Raw genomic sequence first — 18,441 nt, forward strand, 5'->3', positions numbered from 1 at the left:
GCTGTCTATCATTCATAATTACTATGTTATATTTTCTTTTTTTTTATGCATTCTAAGTCGTAAATACATATATAGTCCGTCAATGGGGGCTCTCTATTCCGCCCACAAAATCCTCTAAATAACCATCAAAACCCGCCAACAATACTCTATACACATATCGTGACCTGAATATTAACCAAATATTAGCGATGTTGTTATTATAAGCGCTAACGCAGACAAACTATTTTTTAACGGCGGATTGATAACACACAGCTAAGTAGCCCTCTACTGCTTTACTGTGAGCTGGCCGCGATGTCCTGCTGCTCCTGCATCATCGCGTCTTGGCTTTTCAAAGTTATTCTAGATTATAAATCATGCCTCTCATCTGGATATTAGGAGGATTTAGGCTTTAGCCATACTTCTGGAAGTTGTTCATCTGTGACATTCAATTTGTACCCAAAGACAGTGTCTGCAGGGAGACTTTTCCCGTTTAACCCTTCGTGTGGCTCATGATTAATTCTTTATCTAAACGAGAAGATATGGACATCCTATCAGTCGTCATCCAAGTAAGAGCAGACATTGTACAGTAAGCGATTGTTTTATTATGTTTGTATTTCTTGTTTAGCACTTAGCAATACTGCTACATGATGCTTAGTGTTTCACTAAAGCTGGATCTGTTTAGCGGAGCTTCTAAAACTTGTAGATCATCCTCATATTAAAGATGAAAAATATAAGTTTCTGGATCATCATTTTTCACAAAATAATCGTCGTTGGCTCTTAAAGTCTGCATGATTTGCATTGTTGTTGGTGAGAAGTGATCAATGGTTCCTACCTCTACATCACGTGACTGGCTTCCTGATTATCTCTTAAAATGGCTCGGGAATCTCAGTGAGATTTATACTTTGTTAATCATATCTATTTACTCGCAAACTTTGCAAGTCTTTGGGTGTCCTACATCAGATATATATGATAATAGCTTCAATATAGAGGCAACTTGTTTTTCCACTCTACTGGTATTTTAATTTGAGGTAGTACTCTACATATTTTCTTTCCTGTGGACGCAAATAAGTAAACACAATAAATGGTTAATTCACAACACAATAAAACAATTCAAGCTGAGCCGCTTATAAAATAAATGGAAATATGTTTCATTCTGTACATTGATTGGTTTAATAATCTAAACTAGTGTTTTTTCACCACGTATCACCATAATGACCAACATTAAAATACAGTGTAGTAGCCCTAAGTATGTATTAAAAACAAGGCAGAGGTTTTATTTAACAAGTATATTTAATATTACATGTATTAATATTACACAGTTTGAATATAGAAAAATAAAACACTAGACTTTAATCGAGTGATTATTTGACGTACAACTAGACGCAGCCTGTGTACCTTTTAGTGGTATACGTACCACAGTTTGAGAATCACTGTTCTAAACATCCCAGCGTTATTTCCAATTCATTCTTTCAATATATGTGGACGTTCTCAAGTGATTCTGTTCATCACTTTTAGGTCAAACTGGAGATGGCCGCACCCACCTTAATGACAAGTACGGCTACTAAGGGAATAGACGTCCATCCTCCACACTCCCGCTGTATTACTCAGCAAGGCACTTGGATTGTACTTTGGTGATATCGTCTGAGGGAGCACAACTGATATCAAGACACGCCCACTGACCCCATTCACCTCAGCACACAACAGTCCCACTCTTGTCTTTTTCCAAGCAGAAGACACACAAAATGGTGGCGCAAGATCGAACTGATGTGAATTCAGCTTTTTTTCCCCCCCGACGTTTTTAGTCTCTGGCGGCTCTTCTTACACTTCCAACCACCTGACATCCAATCTGTATCCCTCCCCTCTTTGGCTCCACTTGATCACAGGCATTACTCCCCTCCCTCCAAAAGGAGAGTGTATAGCAGGAAAGCAGCTTTTCTGACCATCTGGACACTTGGATGGCTTACTGAATGAAACACAAGCTGATAATGACTCAAGCTACAGTAAGCAGAGTTGTGTGTCAGCACACACACCTTTTCCAAGTTCTCTTTTTAACAGGATTGTCGTTGGAAGTCAAACATTGTTAGACATTTGAGCTGTCACTGCTGCTCCTTTCATTTAATTGTTTTTGTCATGTCGCGCTCAAGTTGTAATTATTGTACAAAAAGTGTAAACAAAAAAAAAAAGTGTGTACACAACCGCGCGCTGTGATGTGATGCAATGACCCATTCATCAACGACCGTCTTTGGCTCCACACCTTGCAGTCCCCGTTCTCATACACGCCACAACTGTGACTGGTGTTCAAGTGCGGCCGACACTAGGTCACTCAGTGCAGCGGTCACAGGGCCAATCGTGGGCTTAAGCCACCTCCTTAGGGGTTATTAGGGGCACTTACATAAGGTCAGTTAGGTCTCAACATATTCGGTTTATGTAAGACAAACTGTCCTCAGATTGGAGAGCACCAAAGGGACGCTTGGTGGTTCAAAAGATTGTTTATGAATACAGGTGCTCCAAGTTGCACTACAGTGAAGTCAGACTCACAATGCCGGGTAGTAAATCGCATAATGGAGCGATTGATGTTCAATATTGGTGGGCATTTTCACTTCCATGGTGATGGCATTCCTTTTCTTTGGCACACTTCCTCTAAGAGGACCTGTCTTACAGCTGGGAAACACGACCAAGAGCAAAAAGTTCAGAGGCGTCCCGATTCAACTTTTTCACTCTCAGTACGATACAGATATTGATCCGATACAATATCAACGTTATCCATTTTCTACCGCTAGTCCCTCTCGGGGTCGCGGGGATAGCTGGAGCCTACACAGAGCCCACACAGACAGACAACATTCACACACTAGGGCCAATGTAGTGTTGCCAATCAAGCTATCCCCAGGTGCATGTCTTTGGAGGTGGTACCCAAAGGGGAGAACATGCAAACTCCAAGCACTAACCACTGTACTACCGTGCTGCCGATATCAGCACTGATTATTTTTTGTGTTTAATGTTAGAGAGGGCTTGATCAACCAAACTTGCTCACACAAAACAACGGTATGTATAAAAACACTAACCTGTTTTAGACTGCAATATTGGACTAAATTGTGTGCTATTGTGTGCTTGGCTGTTGTGTAGCTGATAGCGACTTATAGCCTCATAATGTATGGGTGTCCTAATAAAACTTTTTTACTTCCGATACGATATTTAAGCCTTAAGTGTTGGCTGATACCGATAGTAATCCGATATATTAGCAGGAATCATAGATAGATAATCCATCCATCCATCCATTTTCTACCGCTTGTCCCTTTTTGGGAAATTCCAGTATTACACGCTTTAAAAATGTTGTAGTGTGGAATTGTAGAAAAGGTTTTATCGAGTGAAATTAGTTAAACAGAGAACAAGGGTAGGTTTGAAAAACACTAACCCTATGGTATCATAGTATACATGTTTATTATTTTAGAGTGGTAGAATGTTGTTAAAGAACTGAGCAAGTAAAATTATTTAGAGAAAAATGGTAGGTAAAAAAAAACAAAAACATTACAGATTTATGCATTTGAATTGGAGTGTTAATTTGTGTTTTGTCGACATCTAGTGGCCGCAATAAGTCATTACGTAAGCTCATGACGGTAAATTAAATGATGCGGACTCCTTTGTTACTGGATACTTTCTAGTATGCTTGTGACTGTTTTGAAGTAATATGCACCTAAAATTATTTGATACTTGTAAATACCTCATCTTAAGTGCCCCAACTTAAGTGATTTGAGATAAGCGCTCTCTCTTGGCTAATTGTTATGCTCTAAGTTGCAAGCAAAAATTAAAGTTACACGAATCCCCACCATTAGTTGGCGTAGCAAATGGCACAGTGAAGCCCGTACGATTCTAATAAAACATCTGGTCTTACTCGCGAGCGTTAGCTTATAGGTAAAGATGAACGGAACGTCGTATTTCCAACTATGAGAAGGAAGAAAGTGAGCGTGAAGGACATTGCTGAGAAGAAGAATTGACTGAAAACGTGTCGCTAACTTGGCGAAACAATCGTAGCATATCACTGCTAGTCTGCACCATACTGAAGCAGAATGCGACAAGAATGTTAGAATTATATCCAAACAGCATTTATCCATGAAAATATGGAAAAGCAGCTGATTGTGTGGAAGGAAATACCGTAAAAAAAATTCACTCTCCATGATAAATACTGTACATTACATTATTTAATCAAACTACTGTAAGTGTTAGTATACAGTCTAGTGTTTTTATGAAATACTTTTATCTAAAAATAGTTTTTCTTTTTAAAAGGCATGTTAAAATTGTGCTGTTTTGGGGACAGGATTACAATTCATTCCAAAGGGCGATGTTGATTTGAGATAAAGGTGTTTTAAGCTAAGAGTTCTGTCACAGAACCAATTGAGCGTATAAATTGGGGTACTACTGTACTGAAAATGGGGTTTTAGAAATGTTCTAAATGTTTACTTTGTGCAGGACTTTTATTCCAGTGTCTAGCTTGTGTGCTTAGCTGTTGTGTGGCTGTTAGCTCCTCGTAGCCGATAGCCCACCCGGTTTAACTCTTGTAAATAACTTCACCAAAATACAAGACCAACCTTGTGTGCTTACTGGAAGACATGTTGTCATGTTTTTGCATGGTTGCGGACAGAGTGACCCCAAGGTGCAGGGGCGGCAGGCGACATGCAGGTAACAAGTTCTTTAAAATGAAGGACGGTGCAGGATTGTTTTGCAAACAAATAGCTAGTGCACACAGCATGAAGCCACAATAGACAATGAGCCAGCAAGTGAAGGAGGAACTAATTAACAACAAAGAACAGGTGTGTTGGCAGGGCAAGGAACAGAAAGTAAAGGGGGCTGTATACCATAGAAACCAAACAGGAAATCATGGAAACAAAAGAAAACAATCAGCATAACCAAAAATCTGTCACGCGTACCAGTTATATAATTCGATACTTGTTTTTTTGCTGATATCGGACCAATATCTGATATCAAAGTCGAATTGGGACACCTTTACTAATAAGTGATGTTATCCTTCCTCAGTATCTGTAAGCAGGAAGTGTATTTTTCCACTGTAACTACTCGTATTTACAGACCAAAATGAGGGTTTTAATGAATTTATGGGAGCATGTCCAAAACCAGGCAGCACGGTGGAAAAGGGGTTAATGCGTGTGCCTCACAATAAGAAGGTCCTGGGTTCGATCCCTGGGCTTGGGGTCTTTCTGTGTGGAGTTTGCATGTTCTCCCAGTGACTGCGTGGGTTCCCTCCGAGTTCTCCGGCTTCCTCCCACCTCCAGAGACATGCACCTGGGGATAGGTTGATTGGCAACACTAAATTGGCCCTAGTGTGTGAATGTTGTCTGTCTGTGTTGGTCCTGTGATGAGGTGGCGATTTGTCCAGCCTAAATGCAGCTGGGATAGGCTCCAGCATTGCACCCCGTAACCCCCGAAAGGGTCAAGCGGTAGATAATGGATGGATATATGTCCAAAACCTCAAAATGACAATAAAACATGCAAGTCCTTGCCAACAGCCCTTCACACTGTCACACTATCCTTGTGTTTTGGTCACATTTTCCCAAAATAATTGAAATGATCTTGCGGACTACAAAACTGGTGTATGATGTATAAAATATGTACTAATATGTTTTCAGAAGGTGTCCACAGGATTGAAACCTATATATATGACTTAACACTTCATAGATTTCAAAACGTATTTAAAAAGATATTATGAAAAAAATAAAATAAAATGTCTGTTCTCAAACACGTATTTGTATATCTTCTCAATTGCTCTGTACACTTCTATCCTAATTATTGTTGTTCTATTTTCTTGTATTAGATTGATTAACATTGTGTTTTTTGTAAATAAGATAATAAAAAATTGTTAAACATTTTTAGGCCACTTCTGTGCGTATAAGTCATACGTCAGCAGCCAAGAGGAGATTTTGTAACCTGTTTAAAAAGGTTTTGTTATAATTTATTTACCAAACTTTATACAGTGCATCCAGAAAGTATTCACACCGCTTTACTTTTTCCACATTTTCTTATGTGGCAGCCTTATTCCAAAATGGAATACATTATTTTGTGTCCTCACAATTCTACAGACAAACCCCCATATGACAATGCGAAAAGTTTTTATTTTTTATTTTTCAAATGTATTAAAAATAAAATAAAAAAATGACATATACATAAGTATTCAGACCCTTTGCTCAATACTTTGTTGATGCACCTTTGGCAGCAATTACAGCCTCAAGTCTTTTTTAATACGATGCCACATGCTAATTGGCACACCTATCTTTGGGCAGTTTCGCCCATTCCTCTTTGCAACACCTCTCAAGGTTGGATGTGAAGTGTTGGTTTTCATCCAGGATGGCTCTGTGCATTGTTGCATTCATCTTTCCCTTTATCCTAACTAGTCTCCCAGTTCTTGACACTGAAAACCACCCCCACAGCATGATGCTGCCACCACCATGCTTCACTGTAAGCATGGTATTGGCCTGGTTTCCTCCAAACATGACGCCTGGCATTCATGCCAAATTGTCCAATCTTTGTCTCATCAGACCAGAAAATTTTGTTTCTCATGATCTGAGAGTATTTCAGGTGCATCTTGGCAAAAATGGCTTCCGTCTGGCCACTATACCATACAGGCCTGATAGGTGGATTGCTGCAGAGATGGTTGCCCTTCTGGAAGGTTCTCTTCTCTCCACAGAGGAATGCTGTGGCTCCGACAGTGACCATCAGGTTCTTGGTCACCTTCCTGACTAGACTAAGATAAATGCAGCAATGTACAGAGACATCCTGGATGAAAACCAACACTTCCCATCCAACCTGATGGAGCTTGAGAGGTGCTGCAAAGAGGAATGAGCGAAACTGCCCAAAGATAGGTGTGGCAAGCTTGTGGCATCGTATTCAAAAAGACTTGAGGCTGTAATCGCTGCCAAAGGTGCATCAACAAAGTATTAAGCAAAAGCTGTGAATACTTATGTACATGTGATATTTTTTAAATTTTTCAATCATTTTGCAAATAAATAAAAAAACAGCAACATTTTCGCATTGTCATTATAGCGTATTTGTATATTTTTGAGGACAAAAATTGATTAATTCCATTTTGGAATAAGGCTGTAACATAACAAAATGTGGAAAAAGTGCTGTGAATACTTTCCACATGCGCTGTATTATGAGAAACATGTTGAATCGAGAATCGATTCTGAAACACCTTCTACCTTCCTAGTCACGTCCGTTGTGTCCTTGGGCAAGACACTTCACCCTTTGCCTCTGATGGCTGCTGGTTAGCGCCTTGCATGGCAGCTCCCGCCATCAGTGTGTGAATGTGTGTGTGAATGGGTAAATGTGGAAATAGTGTCAAAGCGCTTTGAGTACCTTGAAGGTAGAAAAGCGCTATACAAGTATAACCCATTTATCATTTATCATTTATAATTGAATAGTCACCCCGGAATTGAATCAAGAGGTGCCCAAAGAGTTCCAGCTCTAATGAAAATGGATTACATTTGGGAAGCCATTTTAAAGTTAAAGTACCACTGATAGTCACACACATACTAGGTGTGGTGAAATTACCCTCTGCATTTGACCCATCCCCTTGTTCCACCCGCTGGGAGGTGAGGAGAGCAGTGAGCAGCAGCGGTGGCCGCGCTCGGGAATCATTTTGGTGATTGAACCCCCAATTCCAACCCTTGATGCTGAGTGCCAAGCAGGGAGGTAATGGGTCCCATTTTTATAGTCTTTGGTGTGACTCGGCGGGGGTTTGAACTCTTGAACTTTTAATGAAACGACTTGGCGGGGCGAGATTGGGCACCCCTGCACTCAACTAAATGTTGCTCCAAACAAGAATCACTCTCGAACAAGAGGCCACAGGGCATTTATTGATCCATTTAGTGTAACAAGGAACAGAAACTTGTCACAATGTTACATTCACTTCGGCGAAAATGGTCGTTATGACGGCGACATTGCATGTCCGATCCAACGGTCAGCTGGCAATTCTCCGATTCCGTACGACACAACAGGAATGTTATTGAAAGGCATGTCTAGAAAAAACTGGGCTATTTTTACATCTTACCAACGGTCCTGTTCTACCTAAAAAGTGATGAGGTACAATATTAAAAATAATAAAAATGGCACACTACAAGTAGGCTATGCATAACACAGCACATCCGTTACACTTGCCAAATGTGCAGCAAACTATTGTACTCATTCCTTCTCGCTCTTTCTGCAACACAGTGGAACTCATGCAGGGAAGAGGCTACAAATACTTGACGGGGACTAACACTAATCATATTGGCTGAGAAACACATCAATGGTCAACTAGGTAGAACTAGTCATATGTGTTGGTATAGTTCACCGTCACCTGCATATTCAAAGAATAACATGTTGTTTTCCAGGCAGGCAAATATGACGTTATCATCAAAACATGATTAAGATAGTGGGTGACCATGTTTGTACATTACTTTGGAAACCATTTGATTGTCGTCCATGCAGCTTTCCCCTTGAGCCCATCCAAAGCTAAATGAATGTGATTTGTTGTGCGACATAAGCCATGTGCCTTTCTTTACCAATACCACGATTTAGTCAGGTACAACTATATGTATACAAACCTGAAATATCCTTTAGAAATGTTAGGCCATATTATTCCCCCAAGAGTAATCATCAAAGTGACATCGATACAGGGTGGGAATACCTGAGTGTGCAATAGTTGGACCGGTCTGTTTTAGAACAGTCTTTCTTTTGAGAGAAGGGACGTTTTCAACGAGCAGTTCCTTCATCAGCAGGGAGGATCCTCAGACAGGGGCACGGTGCTCAAAGACCGGAAGGCGAAGATGGAGGGGTCGTAAGTGTACCTGGGTGGAGCGCGACTGCCAGTCAGAGTCTGAGGATGCAGAGATAAGAAGTGTTCACATGCGAGAGCTGTGAAATTATTTTTTTTTTCACATTTCATGAAGACAACTTTTGAAGTTCCTGTCTCTACTGATTTTAAGTGTCAAGCCTAGACATGGCTACCATTCACATTTGAACCAATACGGTACCGATTCCTGGTACCTAGGAATCGAATACCTGTTGTTGACGGTACCAATTGTCGGTACTTTTGTGTGTATTATTAATGATAATTATTCAATCAAATCTAAATAACTGCTTATCATAACTGTGCTGTCCAGTTGTTGTATCTTTTTTCGTATTACCTTTCTCAGTTGCAAGCTTGCATACAGTTGAAATTCAGAGACATTAAAAAGCAGTAGTGTAGATAGACTACAGTGTGTTGCCATGCTAGGAAGTAGTCTTTGCAATTTAGTTGCATCTAGTATATTGCTGAGCCCTAAAAAGTGTTTAAAACAGAGGTGGAAATCTTTAGGCACCTCACGATTCAATTACGACTCAGAGACTATGATTCAATTATAAACATATTATTTATGCATCTTTAATTATTATATTGTACATTGTTGATATATATATAGTATACTAGTATTTAATATTGTAAGTGTATTATATTTAATGATTAATAATATGTATAAAAGGCTCGTCATTTGGGTACTACTACCTTTGGCTCCTGCATCATTTCCTGTTTGATTGTAATGTGCATCTTAGTTGTAGTTTCATTACAAAAGATGTAAAATCGCTTATGCTAATCAGTAGCCTGTATATGGCAAATCCAATGTAAATTAGCATCAAGCTAGTGCATTCTGGAAAAGTGTAGCCTTACTTTACGTTTGAACATTTTCTATCAGGTATTGAAAATTGTAACATTATTACTTTACTTAACCTACTACCTAGCATTATTGGCTGAGTCCTTTTTGAGTGCTGCTTAAATGATTGTTGCCTTGCCAAGTTACTGTTTAGTCTGCAAACGGAAAGTACGTCACCACCAACAAAAGGTATCAAAATATGACACTGTTTGATTTGACATGAATCGATACCCGGTACAACCGACGGAATTTGGTCGGTGCCTCTAAAAGTACCCAATTTGATATCCATCTCGAGGCAAGTCCAAGTTCAAAATGTAATCCAGACTAGGGATGTCCGATAACATCGGACTGCCGATATTATAGGCCGATAATTGCTTTAAAATGTTATATCGCAAATTATCGGTACCAAAAACATGCACCTGGGGATAGGTTGATTGGCAATACTAAATAGGCCCTGTGTGTGAATGTGAGTGTGAATGTTGTCTGTCTATCTTGATTGGCCCTGTGATGATTAAAGATACCAATGATTGTCACACACACACTAGATGTGGTGAAATTTGTCCTCTGCATTTGACCCATCCCCTTGGGGAGCAGTGGGCAGCAGCGGCGCCGCGCCCGGGAATCATTTTGGTGACTTAACCCCCAACTCCAACCCGTGTTACTGAGTGCCAAGCAGGGAGGTTATGGGTCCCATTTTTATAGTCTTTGGTATAGGCCACTGAGCGGATGTGGCGACTTGTCCAGGGTGTACCCCGCCTTCCGCCTGAATGCAGCTGAGATATGCTCCAGCACCCCCTGAAACCCCAAAAGGGACAAGCGGTTGAAAATGGATGGAAAATGGATCGGTATCGGTTTCAAAATTATCGGTATTGGTTTCAAAACGTAAAATGTATGACCTTTTAAAACGCCGCTGTGTACACGGACGTAGGGAGAAGTACAGTATAGTACAGTACAGAAATACAGAGCGCCAATAAACCTTAAAGGCACTGCCTTTGCGTGCCGGCCCAGTCACATAATGTCTACGGCTTTTCACACACACAAGTGAATGCAAGGCATACTTGGTCAACAGCCATACAGGTCACACTGAGGGTGACCGTATAAACAACTTTAACACTGTTACAAATATGCGCCACACTGTGAACCCACACCAAACAAGAATGACAAACACATTTCGGGAGAACATCCGCACCGTAACACAACATAAACACAACAGAACAAATACCCAGAACCCCTTGCAGCACTAACTCTTCCGGGACGCTACAATATACACCCCCCGCTACTCCACACCCCCAGCCCCTCCACCTCAACCCCGTCCACCTCAACCTCCTCATGCTCTCTCAGTGAGAGCATGAGGAGGCATGTTAAAAAAAATAATGCACTTTGTGACTTCAATAATAAATATGGCAGTGCCATGTTGGCATTTTTTTCCATAACTTGAGTTGATTTCTTTTGGAAAACCTTGTTACATTGTTTAATGCATCCAGCGGGGCATCACAACACAATTAGGCATAATAATGTGTTAATTCCACGACTGTATATATCGGTATGGGTTGATATCGCAATCGGTAATTAAGAGTTGGACAATATCGGAATATCGGATATCGGCAAAAAAGCCATTATCGTACATCTCTAATCCAGACCATGACCAAAAGTTTATCAATTCGTAATTAGCTTTTTAAAACTTGTATTTGTTATGTCATGTCCGTGGTCCACCAATCATCAAGTATCTATCATGCCAACGCTGCACACCAAATTTCAGCCAAATCTACTCACAATTTATGCAAGTTGTGCACTAAATTTGACTAAATGCTATATTTTAAGAAAAAAGTAACACATATATATTCACTTCAAACATCAAGAACTATTAGTTTAAACCACAGGTGTGATGTGGCCAACAGAAGCCTGGAAATAATAATCAATAGAGCACTTTTTCTGGCTAAATGTATTTGTTCTTTCAAATTTGACAGCAAAAATATACTGTATACAATTGCATATTCTCAAAACATTATTTGATCATGCGACAACATATTCAAAGCAGTTTTTGGGTGGTAACTTAACTCCTTGTCACTTACTTTTAATTTCACGGCAAGTTATCCATCAATCTGTTATAACCAAATTAATAGGCAATTATGTAATGAGGTTATTATGGGTTTATAGTAGTGTATATATATATATATATATATATATATATATATATATATATATATATATTCACTTCACTGTTATCGGCGGCCCTCTGAGGGTAGCCATTATTGTGGCCCTCAATAAAAACAAGTGTGACACTTCAAGATGAGGTTTGCATGAGTACTCTACAACTAAAATCAGGCTTTGATAAAAAGTTGCATTATAAAACAATATTATAATGTAATACTTCATATCCATCCATCCATCCATCCGTATATTTTCTACCGTTTGTCCCGCATATTAAGTTATTCTTCAACGTCCAAAGTATGGAAGAACTGTATGATCGCAGTGACGTTATTACTTTAAAAACACAGTGTTGTGCAGTGGAAAAAGTGTCATAGACAATTGAAAACATAGGCAGAGTTAACAAGTATCCATCCCAAAGAGATGTTTCACTATGATTATTTTTCAGTGACACTGCAGGTTCAGTGCGATAAATGACTGATAGCAGGAAATGCTCTTTGTGGCTCTGTCAACCCCGCTCTAAAATTAGCCCTGGTCATTCTCCTACCGACAGGAAATGACTTTGTTGAATCTGGCAGGACTTTCTCCAGAGCCGGCAGAGGGGTCGATTGCGTGAGGCGGACTGGGACCTCAAGTGTGTTTCCGAAACATTTTCCATAAAATAAACTCACTCAGGAGCCCTCAATTACTTTTTTCCCACCCAAGGGCCAGAATATTGCTCAGCAGACACAGCAAGGGCCAGTATTGTTAAAAGTACTATACAAATACAACTAATAACATAATGTAAATATTCATGATATTTTTCATAAAACAATAACGATACATGTTAACATTCACCCTGACAGGGATTTGAAGCTTGGTACGCTTGTCCAGATCAAACATTATCACCCCTTAAGCCAGGGCTATAATGAACTGGCGAAACAGCCAGTGGGGGGGGGGGGGGGGGGGGGGGGGGCAACTCATTAACTGTCATCCAGAAAATATATTTGAAGCCAGCAAAGCTAAACATCAGTTTGTGAGGTATTTACATTATTAAACGGTAAATTGTTAGGTAGCTTTTCTGAGAAACAGAATTTTCCAAACTGATATAAACATGTTCTCTGTGGAGGAATTTGCTTGTCAGAAAGTACAAGTTGAAAGACACTAAAGCGAATATTATTGTTTTACACTGGATGTTTACTTTGTCACTTTAAAAGACATCAACTGTTAAAGGAGCTATATGTAAAAATGTAATGTCAAGTCATCATTAAATGGCCCTGATATGCCAAAAGGCATTAATAAATCATGTTCTTTTGAATACTTCTATGTTCATTTCAAAATTAGATTTACAGCTCCGAAATCTTGTTATATTCACTTCGATGCCCCGCCCTCCAGCGTTTGACCAATTAGAAAGTCTGTGAGTGCGTTACATTAAGGTTGCCAGTTGCGCACCGCCATCTTCGTCTAGCTACTGCCACTGGTAAAGTTACTAAGCATGTCAGACCTTAGTAAATCTAAAAGGTGTCATTACGATTCTCAAATTAATCATGACAAAGCCAGGAACAAAACAAGGATTTGTATCGGGGATGCCTTTGAAAAATGGAGACAATTGAAGGCGGAGAAGATTTTTTCATTGGACGCCAAACTTGCTAATTTCCTCCTTGATAGGTAAGTAAGGCATTTACGTTTTCTTATTACTTGTAATGAATGGAAATGGGACATTTGATATGTAAACTATATTGTCCAATACAGTCTATGATCTTGTCTAACAAAGCTAGTATGTTTGTGCAACAAATGCTTAGCATGCTAGCCCGGTCAATGGCACATCGACATATAGGCTAATGGGGGAAAAATATGCCTGTTAGCCTGTATGTCGGTGTATCATCAAACTGGCAGGGCAAAATATATTTTCAACAAATTAAACCTATGTGGAAATGGGTAGTGTCAGTGCCTATTACGTTCTCAATATGCTGATACACTGAGGAAATGGGTTCCGACTAGGGCTGGGCGATATGGCCTTTTATTAATATCTCAATATTTTTAGGCCATGTCATGATACACGATATATATCTTGATATTTTGTACAGAACGCCACTACAATATTTTAAAACAAATAAAGTGCACTTTTGTGCATGAAGTCACACAAGATATTTCAAAAACTGTAAAATTAAAATGAGCTGCATAATAGGAAATCAAATTGTGTATGTCCTTCGGTAAGTGGTAGGTTACTACGGACGTTATCTCCTTCTGTTTTTGACTATTTTTTCATACGGTGTTGATCTGGAAATGGAAGACGGCAGGCTCAATTGGGTCAGTGCTGGTTGCTTCGGCATGTTGTTGGGTGTGGCCGGAGATGTTGACATGAGGAGTTTCAAGCACTCCTTATTCTCTAGCGGGTGACTTTTCAAATGATGGTACACATTAGTAGTGCTGCTACTTTTTGTAGCAACGCATACTTGACATATTACGGTTGTCTTTTCAACATCTTCCTGCTTGAAGCCAAACCACCGCCAGATGATGGACCCTGTGCTGTTTTTCTTGGGAATTAATTATTCTCCCTCCATTTGTTACCAGATTCGCACCTTCTCTCTCTCGTATTACCACTTGCACCGTTCAGCTTGCACCACCTGCCACAGCTAACGTTACCCACGCCGCTACCTCTCTGCTCGGCGAGGGCATATGACGTTGCACGCACAACGGTATGTGACATATGTAAGAAGGTGCGCTTGTTTTATCTCTCTGTGCGAAGGAGAGACAAGAAAGAGTGAGAAAAGCCTGTAGTGTAATGCCCGCAGCTAAAAGCAACTGCGTGAGAACGTATACTCGAATACTCACGAAATAGTAATTTTCTACATCGCACAGAGACAAACCCGCGATATATCGAGTATATTCGATATATCGCCCAGCCCTAGTTCCAACATTAGCTCGGCTGTTATCATGGCAATGTAAAACGTATGGAGACAGCCAAACCACATGATAAAATAATTCCTTGTTCGTGTTTGCGTATTGTGGACTATATGTACCAAGTTATATGGCAATCTGAAACAGTAGCCTATAGGGATACCTTGGTAAAATATCTCCTTAGTTTTGGGCACACATTAGGCTGCTAAGCATGCTCTTCACCAGTATAACCATTGCTAACCTTGGTTGTAGTTCGTTTTAGTCTTTGTTTTCTTATAGTACTGACAATAACCATATGATTGCCATTTATTGTGCAGGACGTACTTGTTCTTGAAAATTGGTTAGAGATTTGTTATTGACAAAACGCTTGTCTATTCAGCTATTATGGTCCCAGCACCTCAACCCCAAGTAAGAGGCAGTGGAAGTTTTGAAATTCCTTGGAGTAGCCCAGTCGATCGAGCTGGATTCGGCTGTGTATCTGGCAACCTCAGTCAGGGAGAGAGGGAGGGGACTACTGAATTTTGACTGTGATTGTAGTCCCATTTCTGGCCAGATTCCTACATATGGCTCATTTAAGTTTTTTTTTAATATATTTGCTTAAAACAGTGGACACAATTATTTGCACCTAAAATATGTTTGTAGTATAATTAGAAAATTATAGCATTATGTGTGTGTTCAATTACAATAATTATGTTTATCCTAAACATTCTTGCCACTTCATTTTACACACTATGGCATTTGTAAAGTTTAATACTGTTACATCCCTACTAGCTATCAAACAGAACACTTGAGTTCAAACTTGTGAATTACATACTCAAGGCACCCATTTGGAAGTTAATTTTTTTTTGTAATATGATTTTGTAACTAAGATGTTGCTGGAACTTTTTTTTTTTTACTTCAGATGCTGTCACTAGTCATTTGTTCAACTTATTTAGTTATACTTGTAGTGTTCCGCAAGGTTCTATTTTAGGTCCTCTCTTTTTCATCATTTGGGCTATTCAACCAGTGGCCAGCAAGTTAGTTAAACAAACCTGTGAAAGACTCACAGTTTTGCAACTAATTCTTAAAAACACTGGAGTGCTGTCATAGAGATGATCTTTGACTAACTTTTTTGCTGTAGGTCCTTAAAGGCCTACTGAAACCCACTACTACCGACCACACAGTCTGATAGTTTATATATCAATGATGAAATCTTAACATTGCAACACATGCCAATACGGCCGGGTTAACTTATAAAGTGCAATTTTAAATTTCCCGCTAAACTTTCGGTTGAAAACGTCTATGTATGATGACGTATGCGCGTGACTTCAATAGTTAAATGGAAGTATTCGGACACCATTGAATCCAATACAAAAAAGCTCTGTTTTCATCTCAAAATTCCACAGTATTCTGGACATCTGTGTTGGTGAATCTTTCGCAATGTGTTTAATGAACAATGAAGACTGCAAAGAAGAAGGTTGTAGGTTGGATCGGTGTATTAGTGGCTGGCTGTAGCAACACAACCAGGAGGACTTTGACTTGGATAGCAGACGCGCTATCCAACGATAGCCGCCGACCGCACGGATGATCGGGTGAAGTCATTCGTCCTTCCGTCGATCGCTGGAACGGCGGTGAGCACGGGTGTTGATGAGCAGATGAGGGCTGGCTGGCGTAGGTGGAGCGCTGATGTTTTTATCATAGCTCTGTGAGGTCCCATTGCTAAGTTAGCTTCAATGGCATTGTTAGCAACAGCATTGTTAAGCTTCGCCAAGCTGGAAAGCATTAACCGTGTATTTACAGGCGTGTATTTACAGGTCCATGGTTTAATAGTATTGTTGATTTTCTGTCTATCCTTCCAGTCAGGGGTTTATTTATTTTTTTTGTATCTGCATTTAAGCACGATGCTATCACGTTAGCTCCGTAGCTAAAGTGCTTCGCCGATGTATTGTCGTGGAGATAAAAGTCACTGTGAATGTCCATTTCGCGTTCTCGACTCTCATTTTCAAGAGGATATAGTATCCGAGGTGGTTTAAAATACAAATCCGTTATCCACAATAGAAAAAGGAGAGAGTGTGGAATCCAATGAGCCAGCTTGTACCTAAGTTACGGTCAGAGCGAAAAAAGATGCGTCCTGCACTGCACTCTAGTCCTTCACTCTAACGTTCCTCATCCACGAATCTTTCATCCTGGCTCAAATTAATGGGGTAATCGTTGCTTTCTCGGTCCGAATCGCTCTCGCTGCTGGTGTAAACAATGGGGAAAGGTGAGGAGCCTTTCAACTTGTGACGTCACGCTACTTCCGGTACAGGCAAGGCTTTTTTTTTTATCAGCGACCAAAAGTTGCAAACTTTATCGTCGATGTTCTCTACTAAATCCTTTCAGCAAAAATATGGCAATATCGCGAAATTATCAAGTATGACACATAGAATGGATCTGCTATCCCCGTTTAAATTTTAAAAAATCATTTCAGTAGGCCTTTAAAAACAGCACAGCGCTCCTGTAATTCCGACAAAATGAATAGACCAAAATCAAATGTCTGCTGTAGAGGACGCTGGTTCTCAGGAATATCCAAAAAAAGGACAAAAAGGAAAGAAGAAGTCCGGCCCCCCCTGGAAATTAAACAATTTAGTTGAATATCCCTGTATTAAAATATCCAGCCACTCACAATGTATTTCACCCAGTAATGAGCAGTGTTCACTATAAGTGTCTGGTTTCATTGTGTGGATGATGTTTGACAGGTCAAATAAAAGGTTTTGTCAGGCTGGATTTGGTCTGTAGACCGTTTGAGGACCGCTGGTCTAAATGTTTGCTATCACAGTTTGTGAGCATCTGACATACATCAAAGCACAGATGTATTACTCCCTGTAAAATCTATGTATGTAATTTGGTTTGTCTAAACAGTGCAAATGAAACTATAAGTGTTGCTATGACTTCAAACATTCTCTTTAAGTATTCAGCATTTACCGAGCCACTGACATGGCAACAGCTCCATTGAAATAGCCCTTCAGAACAGTTAAATTCACCCAAACTTTCTCATACTTGCAACATTTCTCACATCAAACGTCACCAACACAACATTTTTCTATCATGCATGCAACTGCACGCTATCACTGTGGGCATCTGCAGCCTGAGAAACTCTCATCACTTCATCTCTTTACCTCCACGAGGACAGGGCGGCCTCAGCACACACAAAAGCCACAGTAGTTTCCCTCCTGTTTCCATGTTACATGCCGCCCCCCATGGTCAACCTCCTCATACTCGGAAAAGCTCCCATGCTTGAAGCTAGGGGCCCTATCCTGATCACCTGTCTCTTCTGGATGAGGGCCAAAAAAGGGAAGTAATAAAGGAAGCAAACTGAAACTGTACAAACGGTTAAAAGAGTTAACCCATGCTTCAAAATAGCTCATCAGCCCATGTGTTCTCCTTTCAAGACAATTCATTAAAGTATGCCCACAGATATCACTGGTGAAAAAGAGAAGAGTAAATATCTGAGTTTTACCGTAGCTAAAACAGATGTGGTGCACTATAATGGTTAATGTAATTTAAAGGTGTCCAGATCCAATATTGATATCAGATATTGGTCTGATACAAAAAACAAGTATCGGAATATATTAGTTTGCATCTAAAATCTCTGTATAAGTGCTGCGATACAATCAGTCCTACAGTGTGTTTAGTTATGCACAGCCAGTTACATCTAAAAGTCCTCCAATAAGTACACAAGGTTGGTCTTTTCTGTTATTGTAGTGAACTTGAGTCATTTACAAAAAGGTGAACATTGTAG

At 39.9% G+C, this 18,441-nt stretch overlaps 2 protein-coding genes across 4 annotated transcripts in view; one reads left to right on the plus strand and one right to left on the minus strand.

Annotated features, from left to right (window-relative positions):
- The window catches only part of slc4a1ap (solute carrier family 4 member 1 adaptor protein), a 23,500-nt gene extending 17,600 nt beyond the window's left edge, over positions 1-5,900 (plus strand). The window contains exon 15 of one of the 2 annotated variants that reach the window (XM_062041731.1): positions 1,495-5,900. In XM_062041731.1, the coding sequence (XP_061897715.1) occupies positions 1,495-1,544 (50 nt within the window). In that variant the 3' untranslated portion in view covers positions 1,545-5,900. The remainder of the gene's footprint in view (positions 1-1,494) is intronic. The other variant, XM_062041730.1, reaches the window with a different exon arrangement.
- A 1,920-nt stretch (positions 5,901-7,820) lies between these two features.
- si:dkey-16j16.4 (uncharacterized) overlaps positions 7,821-18,441 on the minus strand; it is a 40,270-nt gene continuing 29,649 nt past the window's right edge. For both annotated transcript variants that reach the window (XM_062041737.1, XM_062041736.1), the window contains one exon: positions 7,821-8,842. In XM_062041737.1, coding sequence (XP_061897721.1) covers positions 8,738-8,842 — 105 coding nt within the window. In that variant the 3' untranslated portion in view covers positions 7,821-8,737. The remainder of the gene's footprint in view (positions 8,843-18,441) is intronic.

This window comes from Entelurus aequoreus, linkage group LG03 (assembly GCF_033978785.1).
Source record: "Entelurus aequoreus isolate RoL-2023_Sb linkage group LG03, RoL_Eaeq_v1.1, whole genome shotgun sequence".
Taxonomy (NCBI): domain Eukaryota; kingdom Metazoa; phylum Chordata; class Actinopteri; order Syngnathiformes; family Syngnathidae; genus Entelurus; species Entelurus aequoreus.